At 46.5% G+C, this 13,580-nt stretch overlaps 6 protein-coding genes and 1 non-coding gene across 7 annotated transcripts; 3 read left to right on the top strand and 4 right to left on the bottom strand.

Annotated features, from left to right (window-relative positions):
• Positions 1-152: 152 nt before the first annotated feature.
• F4812DRAFT_282561 (polysaccharide lyase family 1 protein) lies at positions 153-2,180 on the top strand. The gene is made up of 6 exons (XM_047931046.1): positions 153-564; positions 622-766; positions 843-945; positions 1,020-1,279; positions 1,373-1,520; positions 1,581-2,180. The coding sequence occupies exons 1-6, from the start codon at positions 416-418 to the stop codon at positions 2,039-2,041; spliced, it is 1,266 nt and encodes a 421-aa protein (XP_047793219.1). The 5' UTR covers positions 153-415; the 3' UTR covers positions 2,042-2,180.
• Positions 2,181-2,537: 357 nt separating this feature from the next.
• On the top strand, positions 2,538-2,627 carry F4812DRAFT_t48. Its single transcript has one exon. It is a non-coding gene; the product is annotated as a tRNA-Tyr (tRNA).
• Positions 2,628-3,246: 619 nt separating this feature from the next.
• F4812DRAFT_419425 (uncharacterized protein) lies at positions 3,247-4,817 on the bottom strand. Its single transcript, XM_047933335.1, has one exon. It carries the CDS (start codon positions 4,108-4,110, stop codon positions 3,580-3,582), a length of 531 nt encoding a protein of 176 aa, XP_047793218.1. The 5' UTR covers positions 4,111-4,817; the 3' UTR covers positions 3,247-3,579.
• Positions 4,818-4,921: 104 nt separating this feature from the next.
• Positions 4,922-5,866, bottom strand: F4812DRAFT_419424 (uncharacterized protein). Its single transcript, XM_047933334.1, has one exon. It carries the CDS (start codon positions 5,536-5,538, stop codon positions 5,158-5,160), a length of 381 nt encoding a protein of 126 aa, XP_047793217.1. The 5' UTR covers positions 5,539-5,866; the 3' UTR covers positions 4,922-5,157.
• A 1,566-nt stretch (positions 5,867-7,432) lies between these two features.
• Positions 7,433-8,913, bottom strand: F4812DRAFT_282496 (uncharacterized protein). Its single transcript, XM_047931045.1, has 2 exons — positions 8,743-8,913; positions 7,433-8,657 (listed from the first exon to the last, which is right to left on the bottom strand). Exons 1-2 carry the CDS (start codon positions 8,827-8,829, stop codon positions 7,668-7,670), a joined length of 1,077 nt encoding a protein of 358 aa, XP_047793216.1. The 5' UTR covers positions 8,830-8,913; the 3' UTR covers positions 7,433-7,667.
• Positions 8,914-11,387: 2,474 nt separating this feature from the next.
• On the top strand, positions 11,388-12,271 carry F4812DRAFT_456910 (glutaredoxin; the record flags this gene model as incomplete). Its single annotated transcript, XM_047937072.1, has 2 exons — positions 11,388-11,892; positions 11,946-12,271. 2 exons carry the CDS (start codon positions 11,388-11,390, stop codon positions 12,269-12,271), a joined length of 831 nt encoding a protein of 276 aa, XP_047793215.1.
• A 732-nt stretch (positions 12,272-13,003) lies between these two features.
• On the bottom strand, positions 13,004-13,461 carry F4812DRAFT_469378 (uncharacterized protein; the record flags this gene model as incomplete). Its single annotated transcript, XM_047938874.1, has 1 exon — positions 13,004-13,461. The coding sequence occupies exon 1, from the start codon at positions 13,421-13,423 to the stop codon at positions 13,004-13,006; it is 420 nt and encodes a 139-aa protein (XP_047793214.1). The 5' UTR covers positions 13,424-13,461.
• Between the last annotated feature and the right edge of the window lie 119 nt (positions 13,462-13,580).

The following is a 13,580-nucleotide window of genomic DNA, read 5'->3' as shown; positions in this document are numbered from 1 at the left end:
TTAAGCTGCGATACTACAACTGGCGACATGTAACTGTTTTTTTCTGCTTGGAGCCCCGGTGGCATACTCCTTCAATCTCGCATAAGTGGTGCGAAAATTAGCCTGTGCCGGAGCCAGGGGGTCCGTTAAATGCATAGGTACCGTATTGTGACTCTCATCCCGGCCGTTCTACCCAATTTTGACAGCGGTAACACGCCATTGCCAGCGGGTTAGGTCATAGTCATCCCCACGTCTCCTGAACTCCTGAATATGGCCCCGGAATATTTAAAGCGACGGACAGGAATATGGAGCTCTTTCGGTGCATAGGGTTAAAGATATTTAACTTCAAGCTATTCCCTCCTATGTTCGAGATTAGGTATTCTCAAGACGAGATCTTCTCACGAATCCCTTACTCCTGAGCGACTCATCTGCAGCTATGGGCGTCCTCAAATTCTTAACCATAGCCTATCTGGCGGCTTTCGTCCCGGACGCATCGGCGCTTCTCGCATTTCCTGGAGCGGAAGGGTTTGGTCGGAACGCGGTTGGCGGTAGAACGGGGTCGGTTTACCATGTGACAAACCTGAAGTGAGTTGTAGTCGCGCGCATATTCACAGATTCAGTATTCTCACGAAGGGATGCTAGCGATTCTGGGGCAGGATCCTTCCGCGACGCCGTGTCGAAGTCAAATCGCATTGTCGTCTTCGACGTCGGGGGAACCATAAAAATAACGAAGCGGATTGCGGTCTCCAAAAATATCTACATTGCCGGTCAGACGGCTCCTAGTAATGTAGGTACCTACCTAACAATTATCCGCTGGGGATATATCGAGTATGTTTTATGCCCTGTGCTGACAATTCAACAAGGGAATTACGATCTATGGCAATGGCGTCTCGTTCTCGAATGCCAACGATGCCATTGTGCGTTATATCCGATTCCGCATGGGCAAAGGCGGTGATGCCGGCAAAGGTACCTCTTATCTAACTCTTCCCTTTTCCGTGGATAGCTTCGAATTGGTTCACATACTAAAACACCGCCAACAGATGGTATCACTATTGCCGATGGGAGTAACATGATCTTCGACCACGTGTCAGTCACTTGGGGTCGGGACGAGACCTTTTCCATCAACGGGGCCGTGCACAACGTCACGGTGCAGAACACGATCATCGGCCAGGGCCTGCAGACTCACTCGTGCGGCGGGTTGATGCAGTCGGACTTCGGTATCAGCCTGTTCAGGAACCTGTACATCGACAACAAGACGAGGAACCCCAAAGTCAAGGGTATGAACGACTTCCAGAACAATGTATGTAACTAACCTAAGCCTTATCGGGCGTGACCTTCGGCCCCTTGGTGGGTGTGGATATGCTGATTTCTGACATTCCCGCTCGCTCTTCAGGTCGTTTACAATTGGGGAGGAGGCGGTGCTTACATCGCCGGTGATAGTGAGGGCCAGAGCCATGCCAACATTATCAATAACTATTTTATCTCGGGGCCTAGCACAAGCGTAACCGCGTTCACACGAGGGAATGCCAACTTCCACGGCTGTAAGCATTACCTGCCTTAGTTATTGCCATCTCCGAGGTAATGCTAACTGAAGATATCAGACGTATCAGAGAACTACTACGACAGCAACAAAGACGGCACGCTGAACGGGTCGCCGCTCTGCGTGCAGACGAGCTGCTACAGCAACATGGACATCCAGAAGACCAAATTCGACTACCCGGGACCGGAGCGGCTCATGGCGGCCCCGGACGCGGTGACCTTCGTGCTGGACAACGTGGGGGCCAACTTCCCGGGGCGCGACGAGGTCGACAAGGGCCTCGTGGCGGAGGTGCAGAGCTTCGGGAAGAAGGGCGAGCTGGTCAGCTCCGAGAACGCGGGGGCCCTGCCGGGGAGCTCCGGGGAACGGGCGCCGACGGACACGGACGGGGACGGGATCCCGGACGCGTGGGAAGAGGCGCACGGGCTGGATCCGCGGGATGCGAGCGACGCGATGAAGATTAGCAGTTCCGGGTATGCGAACATCGAGGTGTATCTTAACTCTCTTGTTCCGTCTTCTAATTGAAGGACATGAGCAAGCATCCATCTACCTACCTAAGGTACCTTACATGTCTCTAAAAGTAACAAGTTGCGAGTTTTATTACCTTAGGTACCTGCTTCCACTTACTAAAGAATGTTCTATCAAGACTGTGATTTTAAACTTGTGCCTAACCGCCAATATACTAGAGATGATTGCACAATTAATAAATTTCCTCCGGTATAAGTTACATCGCGAGTTGGAGATTGGTTTATATCACTATAGGTGTCATACGTCATACGTAGAATTCTAGAGGCATCTTGCATGTGATTACAAGGTTTGTCCGTAAGGTACCTAGGTACAAAGAGAAAATGCGCACAAGCCACCCATCGATCACCCTCAACTATTCTTAATTGGTTAAAAAGGTAGCATAGCGGCCCTCTTAGGGTTAGGTATATATACCCGTTTAAAAACTCTCGCCATCACCAGCAACTATCCCTCGGAAGGAAGCCCACTTCCTTCCGTAATAATTGCGAACCGCCATCCCTTGGTGGTGTAGTTGGTTATCGCGTTCGGCTGTAATTGTACAAAAATTGTTACCGAAATGTCGCCGGTTCGATTCCGGCCCGAGGGATCATAACTTTTTGCTGTTTCTTCAAAATTCCAACAGCGTATCTTTCTTTTTTTTTTTTTTTTTTTTTTTTTTTTTTTTTCTTAACATCAAGTCGACCTTTTTTCTTTCTTTCCGTTGAGCCACGTCTGTATTGTCTCACATTAGATACTTTGAATCTACCAAGTGTTAGTGATTTCTATTCACCATATTCTTCACGTTGGTTTTTTTTTCTTATGTTTTATGCTATTTAAAATATACCTATTATTTCACTTGGACGTGAATTGCCGTTTGTCTTATTAGTATAAGATATAAGCCTCAGTTTTTGGTTTTATAATGTAATCATCGCAGAATAAGATATACCAAGTACCTAACAGTGTATCACGTCCTAGAGTAGGGATAAGATACAGGGATCTAAGTAATCAATCTCTATTCGTAAGTGTAAATAGCTTAAAGAAGGAAAAGATCTACAAGGAGGTACGCGCGACGCGCGCGTACCTAAATACCAGTGCGCACGGGCCACAAGGGGGGCGAGCCACGGGGCGTCGCCCCGTGGATATGCGCCACACGGCGAAGCCTGTGGCTTAGCCGTGACACAGTGATCCTTTAACCTGTGAGCTTTTCCCCTATAGATCAAGCCCCAGGTATAAATAAGCAATATTGATTATGCGGCGCGACCGTGTATGCCTTACTCATCCCGATCCACCTTCCTTATCAGGCTCTACCAGTCCGAACACATTAATCCCCTATGCTCCGTTTCGGCACGGGCTCGCTGACTCCACCTCGGAACCGTTTTTATGAAAACGGACCGGTTGAGGACCCGGAACCCCTGCTGTGAGCCTCACTTTCCCTGGGTTGAGTCCAGCCTCTTTATCTTGGCCACAGAACAATTAGCCCCTCATACCGACTTGCAGGCAAGGCATCCTCAAGCACCTGTCTTGTAAGTTCTCGCTTCCGGTCGACTGAGCGGCTTTTGTCAATAACCGCTACAATGAATGCATTGCACCATAGTTCGGTTCTCAACAAAGCCGTGAAGCATGGCTGCGCCCTCACCAAGCCAGGCGTACTGGTGATCGACCTTGAAAGATTCATCTCCGATTGCCGACCTCGCTTCCTCGAGAGGAACAAAGCGTCTGCAATCCCACCACCCGGCCGGAGTCTTCAGCACTTCAATCGCTGAGGGCAGTATGTCGTCGAGGGCTTCGAGCGTTACTGGGGAAAGCCCGATTCCAGCACCCCTTTCAGAGAACCGGGGAGCCGACTCGTACACTTCAACATCTACATGAGGGTGCTTCACAAGAGCAATAGCTACCGTGATGCTAGCGATCCCACCGCCAACTACGCCAATGCGAATACGACTAGTCACGGAAAAGAGTCGTTCATTCATAATATTGACTGGAATTCGCATGCTGCTGTGCCACCATCGGCTAGCATCAAACGAACCAACAGCATAGAGATCCCTCCCAACTGCCCCTTTATCAACACTTACGTCGCACACTCCAACCATCTACTTTCCATACTACTTTCCAGACTACGCTTCGTATAAAGCCCCCTCTCATCCCTCACTCGCTACATTTCCAAGTCGCATTTCATCCATTCACTTTGATGATACTTTGAATTCATTAACGTAATTGTATCCAACCACAGCCTAATCCCGAGCCCCGAGGCAATGGTGGGTATAATATGTAGCAGACATGTTAGTCGACTTGACCCGGAGACAGAGGGTGCCTTCACGGGAGATAGCAGCATATCATTTGAAGATGTGCAACATCACTTGCATGTCTGTAACCCGAACGGTGAGGAGCTACGAGCCACATCTATACACTTTAAGGCCTGGGATAAGGGGAGTAACCGGCAATTAACCCAATAGCCACAGGGAGCTGCAGGCCCGGCGGCCGTTCGGTACATGTACTATAGGTGAGAAAGCTGTAAGCCAGGCGGCTGTTTGGTATTGTAGATAGGGGCTGGCGGTCTTTCGGGTCTAATTTAAAGTTCGAGCTTTTATATTAACTAACTGAAGGGTGGCCTTATGTTAGATTACCTTTGATCTCTATATTTGGAGCGTATGGATGGACCTGTTAAGCGGGAGGAAAGTATACGTACCTCCTATTTTCGAAAATTATATAGAAGTAGGGAATCTTATACGCCTAGTTGTTTTTGAAGATGTAACTCATAAGGTTTTTCAATAGTAATGTAAGATGTACCTAATCAAAATGTTTAAACCGTTGCGTATTAACGAGTTTTCTAATTTGGACGAGCTAGTTTGACACAATATTCCGAATAAGTTCGTGCATGGAAGCTACTATTGTTTTCAGATCCTAAAACTTCAATTTTGGAGTCTTTTATATTGTGTTAGGTACCTTAGGTACCTTAGTTACCTATGTACCTAGGTAGGTAGGTAGGTATCATTTATATGCAAGTTGAATATAATTATCATTACCAAGATCCTCATAGGACATGTACTCCGATGTATATTTAACTCAGATATCCAGCCTATTAAGATAAATGGATGGATGATGCTTCGTATAACCCCATGGCAGGTACTGAATATAATTCATTTCCTTGCCTCTGTAGCCGTCAAGTCTTTGTCCTTCTGGCCGTTCTTATGGTCGTTCTTCTGGTCGGGCTTTTCCGCAGGGGGTCGTCCGAGGTCTTTCAGGGTTTCTTTGATTCGCTGGCGCATGGATCGCTTCTGCTTGATGTCGCCCTGGCTCTTCTCCTTGTCGATCGAGTATGTGGTCGAACCTGAGTAGGTCGAGGCGGATGAGGGCTTAACGTCGGACTGTGGCGTCTGGGTCTGCGCTTTTGATGATGATTGGCATTGGGCCGCCTGTCTCTTTTGGTCTTGGTGATGCGGCCAGATCAGCTCTGGGTTTGTCATCGCCAGTGACATCGAGACGGCGGCCGAGGTGGTTCGGCAGCAATCTTGGCACATCTTGATATGGATGTATGGGGGTTTTCTTTTCGTCAGGGGTTTGTGGTATTGATTATAGGGGCTTAATGGAAAGGCTGAGAATAGTTTGTCTGTATCGGAGATCTTGTAGGATTTATTGAAGAGCTGCTAGATTGTACACCAAAGATAGTACGATGATGATGATGATGGTATTGATGCTGATAGAAGATAGATACATCAACCTAAGAAAAAAGGCATCGACTTTATAAACGACTTCTAGGGTCCCTACTCTACACTGTACCGTGGTATGCCGACGTGACTAATAGGCAGCTATTGCACATACAACAGGGGTTGATGACGCATATTATATCTGACAATGTGATAGACGCACTACTATGAAGCTACGCAAATAATTTACCCTCACATGGTTGGTCAGAGGCAGTTGCTTGTAGTGATGCTTGGCAGTGCATGGAGGCGGGTGATGGCACGCTTATACCTCCATTACACCAGATGTAAGCAGCCATCCGGCGAAGCTGCAGACGCAGTATCGAATTTTATTAATCATTGGCTACATTGTGTTTAATTCTATTCAACGTGTAAGTCTAATAATACCTATTACAACAGCTATACGATACATCCTACATAGTAGTTGTTGAAAGTTCATTTACTCGTCAGGCTAGTTGCCAGATGTCTTTGTCAGAACTTAGAAGTTACCTGTACCAAGTAAACTCTCAGTTGGACCCAGCTGGACGGGCCATTTAGATTTTGGACATCTGGGATGGATCCTTGCTTCATCTTCATGGCGCCCTGCGAGATCGGATCTGAGATTCTATTCTGGCAAGGCTACCAAACCAGATAATACATAGTAACGCGCCCGGCACCAGCGAAGACGCATCTTAGCGTAGGAACATGCCATATTAGGAAAGAAAAGGGAGGGAAAAAAAGCTACCATCACCAATCAACAACGTCCCCAAATATCTCCAAAGATCCCCAATTTGTTCCCCGAAACAACCTTCCCCCCCTAAAAAAAGAGCGGCTTAGAAATTCGGGGCTGATCTCCGTCCGCCGGGTGACTCACGCTAATAAATATAGACGTCTAGACTCTATAGTACAAGGTAGTAATGTATGCGATCTGGTATATAATGCGATGGTACTTAGGTACCTAATCTAATGTTATACCTATCCCCGGCCCGGTGCCGGCACCAACCGAACAATTGAACGGGGCCCGGGGCCGCCGTCTCTTAACTATCTGTACCACTAGTCTAGTGCGTGAAAGCGTTTCGTCTGGGATTGCCTCTTTTCGTCTTAGTTGCTTCAGCCGGAAACTTTTTTTTTTTTAATACAAATCTCCTTCTGCCGTCAATATCCACGATTTTGACTCACGGACATTACCCTACCCACCCTAAGCACCCGTATCCAATAATCATATGATGACACATTTAGAGACACCGAGAATGCATGACATATCGGATACCGCCACTGGGGCCGTGTCCTACAGATATCTCTGCCAGGCGTGAAACGCTCCCGGAAATGCGGTCACGTATGCGCCGGCAGCTAGTAGGGTCTATAGGTGACTACCTATCAAAACAATGGTATTATACCGTCTATTATACAGCCTCGAATTCTATTTTCTCACAAGTTTTCAATTGGTGGGCTTGCTTAACGTCGCTTCTATTAATTCGAAATCCTCTACTGCGATAGACATCCCGGCGCCCAGGTAGGTATTCACTGTTTTAAGAAGTTTTTGCAGTCTTTGTTATTTATTATTTACAACCCAAAACACGTTCAGACCGCCTATCCCTTAGAAGCATGGATGGTATCCCCAGCCTTTATCTAAACACCGACACAGCATGGCAATTGAGCACATCTATCACATCTAGCACATATCGCTATATTGACATTGCAGCAAATAAAAGTTGACTCATCGAATTGACATCTAATCCAGGCTCGCTATGCAAGGGAGAAATCAAGAGATGTTTAATAATCCCCCCACCAAAACGGGGTAAACAACCGGGATATACCAATAGCCTCGCGCATCAGCCTGTCGTAAACTCGAAGAAAAGAATACGCCATCATCTAGTCCTGTACGCTTGCCATATCCCTGGGTCCTAAAACCAAATCTATCCTCAATCTTGATTCCCGCCCTTCTCCTGTCCCTGATCTTGTTTATCTTAATCTAATTTATCTTGTTCTTGCTCTTCATGAATCAACTCTCTATCCTGATCTTCATCCTCGTCCTGGGCTTGATCCTCAGCCTGGCCTTGCTCTTCAGCCTGGTCTTGCTCTTCAGCCTGTTCTTCATGGGTGTCCTCGTCAATTACTCCGGTAATCAAATGCTTAACAACCTGTTGTAGCGTCTTCAAGCTTTTTTCGGGGCACTTGTACATGTTGTTGAATCGATCGATCAGCACTGACTGCAGACTAGGTAGGGCGCCTTCTTCGCCAAACTCAAAACTAGTGAGCTCGGCCAGTCCAACCCTATCGAAAGGGTAAATGGTATCACGCCATTCAAGACCTCCAAAGATGTGGGCCCACGCGTACCATGATCCGTGTCGCAAAATGCATTCCTCGAATACAGTGATGCGCTCGTAGAAGCTGGGATCCGAGTCGTGCCAATCCATGTGGAATTTTGCGAAGCCCGATCCCATCACAGATAACAGATAGTAAACCATGGTGCAATCCTGTTTAGACAGATTCCGAATGTACTCATGCTGAGCGGGGCGTGCACGGTAATTGGTATAAGGATCTAGCATCCTAAAGCCTTGAAGAAGGCTGTGATTAACCCACCAATCTTTGAAGGTATCTTTATACCATTGTGGCTGGGGCGGTCCGTAAGGCGCATTGGCCGCAATGTCTGCAATGGAATCGCAATGTGCAAACGCACGTTCCAACAGTGAGCATAGATGTTCTTGCTGGGGATTGGTAAGCTCTCCCAAGCCTGGCGGGGACTGAAGATTGGAATAAAGAGAGGCGGTGAGAATCTTCTTGGCTCGGGATTGACGAGTCTCTAATTCCTTTACCATCTCAAAGTTTCCATGCTTGAGCACGCGTCGTATGCCCAGTTCTGACGAGAACACGTCTCCAGGGGGCGGAACCGCGAAAGCCGCGATCTTGTCTAAACATAATGAATGTTCATATGTTGTGATGAGCTCGTTATACTTCTATATTTTAGATTGGTTAGTTGCTTGCTTCAATACGTATAAATGATACAAGTTTCGAAGAAGGTTGTCAAAGTCAAAGTCTTACCTTGCATGTCTGGCGGAGCTTGAGTATGGACTGGACATCCAAGTGCTGCGCGGTCTCAAGGAACAATTCCGGCAATATGCAAGGCATCTTGAAGTGACAGAATGGTCTGCACTAGGATAACAGAGACTGGCCCAGCCAACTTTGCAAAGGAAGAAAAAGAAAGAAGAAAGAAAGAAAAAAGGAAAAAGGAAAAAGGAAAGAAAAGGGGTGTTTTGCGCAATAAGAGAGGCGGTGATGCTATGATGCTGCGAAAAGACTAATTGCTGGATGAATGAATGAATGAACGAATGATTGGAAATAGTAATATGCTGATGCTAAAGTTGCAAGAAAAGTGAGGCGGTAAAGTTAGCGAACAGGTTGAAATATTATAACTATTTCCCAATTCATAACTTGAAGTCAATGATCATAAACGACTTCTTAGAGGAAGAGTAAGGTAAGAAAGGTGTTCATATATAGTATCGTTTATATGAAGACCCAAGATAAAGTACAGTCCTTTATGTTCAGCGTAGGGAGGAACACCTTAGGAAGGAACACCTTGATGGGCAACTTCTAACTTCTATATGCAAATTTGCAATTAGGTCTGACGTACCTTCTCAAAGCAGGAGCCATCAAGGTTTGCATCAATTCAATCGTACCTTCCATGATCCTATGTATTCAATGTTGTTAAGACGCCCTCGAGATAGCGTCAGTAAGTCAGGCAATCACTCGATAGCGGGTCGAGACGGGACGACTACAGCTGTGTGAATGGTACGTACAGCTGCACGCTTAGTCACGAGGGGCTTTTCTTATCAGTTACGTAGGTACGTATACAAAAACTAGTTGGTCACAGCGTCTATTTAATTTTCTACAACATTGAATACATTGCATGATTGCTAATGACGTCGGGGTTGTTAATAGAAGAATTGGACTTTTATGGAAGTCGCGTACATTTACGTTGGGTACGTACCGTATATTGTCGTTACCTAGCGTTAGGTACCTGTTTTAATATCTGCAACGTAGGTTGTTAGCTTTGTTTAATTCAATTAATCTTAGCTCATTCAACCATTCAACCCTGGTTTTCTCCAGGTGAGTGCTTTTTGGTCTTTCACTTCGAGATGCTCAACTGTAGATGCCCAACTAAAATTAAATAGCAACGGCATTGTCCAATATTAACATAAAAGTCAAGTCACCATCAAGTACAGATCAATGAAATTCTCTTGACACAAGTGTGAATATGGTGCAAAAATTACTTGCATAATATTCCGTCCACAAACTACCCTTACCAATCAATGGTTGTCACTACTACAATGCTCACAGCAGTAAATGAAGCTCTAATATATCGGGAAGACCAAAGCTGGGTAGCCCTAGAATATTCGAATGCGCGTAGCCGTCACGGGCCCAGCCTTATTGCTTGTCCCGTAACATGATGGTCGTACAAGGCCCTCCCAACCCTCGGAAACCAAATACTGCTTCCATTCTCATATTCGAACAGAATAAGGTTTCCCGAGTTAGAAGTCGGGATTTTATATGAACGACAGACGAGTGCAAGCTTTTTTATAGGAAAGGGCAAGGGGGGGCGCTTTACCCCAGATCTGCGCTATCGAACGCGGTGATGTGCCGGGGAAGACATCACGGGAGCCGGAATTACTATGGGAGTGCTGGATGTAAATGTAAAGTAGCATGTACATAAGTACCTATTTCATAAGGTACCTGGCTGACCCCTTTTCCCCTGGTAGATGAGACTAAGCTTTTAGTAGAAATCTGGCTATGTCGTACTACCTATTTTTTGAATTTATGTCCCTGGACCACAAAAAAATGCCGATCTAACCAGGATGGCGGGGCCTAGACATACATACCTGAGGTACCTAAGGTTAGTAAAACTCGTACATAACCTTTTTTTACCTTAGGTTAGGTAGAAGGTAGGTACATAAAGTACAGGGGGTATTTAAAGTTTGAACCAAAGGCGAAAGAAAACCGCACTTCGTCATTTCTTGCAGCTTGTACCTAGCTTGCAGCATCTCCGTCTCATGTTTTCAACTTCTCTAAGTCCATTCATTAATTTTTAACCTTCCGTTTCATTCGCACATCATTGGCACATACGCGGCCAACATATTGTTGCTTTTGGCTCATTACTCACCATCTCTACTTAACGATTGGATTGGACTAATTTAATAGCGTGTTGCGCTGAGGGTCGCATTTAGCCGCCTCCGTTCGAGAAAAAAAGAAGAAAAAAAAAAAAAAACCTATTGTCGACATTTAGTCTTTGCCGGATCTCCATTCCACCCTTTGCCGATCTTCAAAAGATCCTATGGTATCCAAGCTTCCAAGCCGTTTCGAAACTACTCTCTCTTTCTCTCTCTCTAAACGCCCTAATTTCTAATCCTTTCCCGCTCGTTTTCCAAAATTTGGGGTTTTTAAGCCTCCTATTGATCGACGTTTGGGGGCGGGTACCACCGGCGACATAATTCAATCGATATAGAGGCATGTTTGCGCCGGCCGTCCGATAAACACTTGTGCACATCATATTAATTGTTACAAAGGTTGCAATTCCTTTCTTTTAATCGTCCCATCGCCCACGTAATTCCCAAGCCGAAACAAATAATTAAACAAACCCTCGATTGAATCTCAATTAAGTACCTAGGTAGCTTCGCATCCATCAATTCAGAATGCCTTCGGCTAGGAGAGTACGCCTCCTCATGATGGTGGTGCTAGCTGCTGTCATTACCACCTTATTCTTCACATCCCAGATGCGATCAACAATTCCCCGCGACAGCCGAACAGTACACGACTTCTTTGGCAAAACTATGAATGGCCTAGGTTCTCAAAAGGGTTCTGGGCAAGTTGTGATGAGCGGCAAAGGAACAACCGTTGATTCGACTGTAAAAGACAAGGATGGGGATGGATCTGTCGACGAGGACGACGAGCAGCTAGCGAAAGATATGGCCGATCGGCTGCGCGCTGCCGAGCAGAAGGCCAAGGACTTGGCTAATGCTAAGGCGCCATTGAAGCCGGATGCCCCAAGCGAGGTTATTGGTGTAGGAAGCTCAGCCGGAGGGCAGAAGAAAGGGGGTTCAAAGGGAAGCTCGAAAGAAGAAAACGAGGATAGCAAAGAGTCGGAAGAGGATCGTGAAGTCGAAGCAACCCTTAATGCTATCCTGAAGAAATCACCTGGTATGATTAATGTGCTATCCATCACACTTGCCCCGTCGCTAACATCTACTTAGTTGTTATTTTCTCGAAAACGTTCTGTCCTTATTCTAAACGGGCAAAGGGAGTCCTTCTCGAGAAGTATTCCATCGACCCCGCCCCTTACGTTGTCGAACTTGACGAGCATCCCTTAGGCAAACAACTACAGGCACGGTTAGGGGTTAAGACAGGACGTAAGACGGTGCCTAATATCATGATCAATGGCAAGAGTGTCGGAGGTAGTGATGACATTGCCGAGCTAGACTCGAGGAAGACCCTTATCGACAAGTTCAAGTCAATGGGAGGGAAGCAATTATCTATGAAGGAGCGATTCGTCGGGAACGCCAAGGAGAAGCAAGAGTAATAACAGGTACACCCGGACATTTGAACACGACGGTTTCTTCTCGGAATATCTTGGGGGGGATCCGTGGATACGGGACGCGGTAATACTGACAAACCGTTGTCATCTGCATGTACGGCGTTGGGGTCTCTTTTTTTTTTCTACCAAAGTACTATTGTGTTGGGCATTTGGGTCTGGCACGGTATTATGACCAAAACTTGGGTTGGTCTCGGCTTTTGCGCCCTAGGCTTGCGCGCCCTAGGACATCTCTTAGTGTATAGTAACGTGCTTTGGCGCGTGTATCTCATCTTGTACCCTGTATGAGCTCATATACGTAGCCGGATAGAGGGTCTTCCTTCCATCTCCGAGGTTCGTTTATGGGGGTAGCCTTCGTATGAACTTGTAAGCAAAGGTCTCTAACCAAATATTCTGTTTAGGGGAAGGCCTAACTAGAGATTGAGAATAATCAATGAGAAGAAAGTTACCACGCGATCACAGTTTCATTGTAACGTGTTGTATGGAAGACAAAGGCGAGGAATAACAAGGCACCTGCAGTACATGTTGCACTACCTAATATAAGGCTAACATGTATTAGATACAGACCATATCTCATGCATTAAGTACTAAGCAGTTCTTCTATAAGCGTTGAGTCGCAGCAGTGTAGCCAGTGTCCTAAGAAAATAAGAAGAACATATAGTCTGATGATATTCCAAAATCCCCGGCCGTTTCGAAAATATACATGCATCTTGTGCTTCCTTAAGCCGAGGTGACATGATTCGTCGGTTTACAATTATTACCAACCCCAGCCCCCCCTTCTTCCACCTTGCAAGTAGTACGTTGGAAGCGATATGACCTCGAGGAGGCCTTTCCGGATATATCAATACACGGCGGGGCGTTGCGGGAGATTTCCGTGCAGTCTTGCTGGCACCCGCAGCTGTTATCCGGCGAGTGCACCAGGTAAGTGCCGAGAAAGTCGGACCCGTGGAACTTGAGCGATTGGCGTTCGCCTTCTCCCTTCAGGCAACCCGGGTCGGTCACGTCGATCGATACGCCGCAGTTCTCCGTGCACGCCGTGTCGTCGCAGAACTGCGCCCAGATTTTTCCGGCGGCGGAGTGTACGTTTACAATGTTGAGGATGAAGACAACGACTTTTGTAGCGGTGGCGAAGTGGACCATTTTGTCGGTGCTGGCGGGTCGGGTCTAATAAAAAGGGGTGTTCTATGACATTTGTTTTAGCCCCTATTCCGGGCGCACATTTATAGATGTCTATGAACTTACGCGTCCGAATACGTATTGCCGTTACAATGAAGGGGACTTGTAGCACATCACGCGA

Source organism: Daldinia caldariorum (assembly GCF_022478825.1).
Source record: "Daldinia caldariorum strain CBS 122874 unplaced genomic scaffold F4812scaffold_3, whole genome shotgun sequence".
NCBI lineage: Eukaryota > Fungi > Ascomycota > Sordariomycetes > Xylariales > Hypoxylaceae > Daldinia > Daldinia caldariorum.
Note: the sequence above shows the minus strand (reverse complement) of the source record. Positions and strands in the feature narration are given on the sequence as shown.

Coding starts and splice junctions, on each gene's coding strand:
- F4812DRAFT_282561 (XM_047931046.1), top strand. CDS start 416: ATGGGCGTCCTCAAATTCTTAACCATAGCCTATCTGGCGGCTTTCGTC. Junction 767..842: donor GTCAGACGGCTCCTAGTAAT/GTAGGTACCTAC, acceptor CAATTCAACAAG/GGAATTACGATCTATGGCAA. Junction 1,280..1,372: donor TGAACGACTTCCAGAACAAT/GTATGTAACTAA, acceptor CTCGCTCTTCAG/GTCGTTTACAATTGGGGAGG.
- F4812DRAFT_419425 (XM_047933335.1), bottom strand. CDS start 4,110: ATGGTTGGAGTGTGCGACGTAAGTGTTGATAAAGGGGCAGTTGGGAGG.
- F4812DRAFT_419424 (XM_047933334.1), bottom strand. CDS start 5,538: ATGTGCCAAGATTGCTGCCGAACCACCTCGGCCGCCGTCTCGATGTCA.
- F4812DRAFT_282496 (XM_047931045.1), bottom strand. CDS start 8,829: ATGCCTTGCATATTGCCGGAATTGTTCCTTGAGACCGCGCAGCACTTG. Junction 8,658..8,742: donor AGCTCCGCCAGACATGCAAG/GTAAGACTTTGA, acceptor TCTAAAATATAG/AAGTATAACGAGCTCATCAC.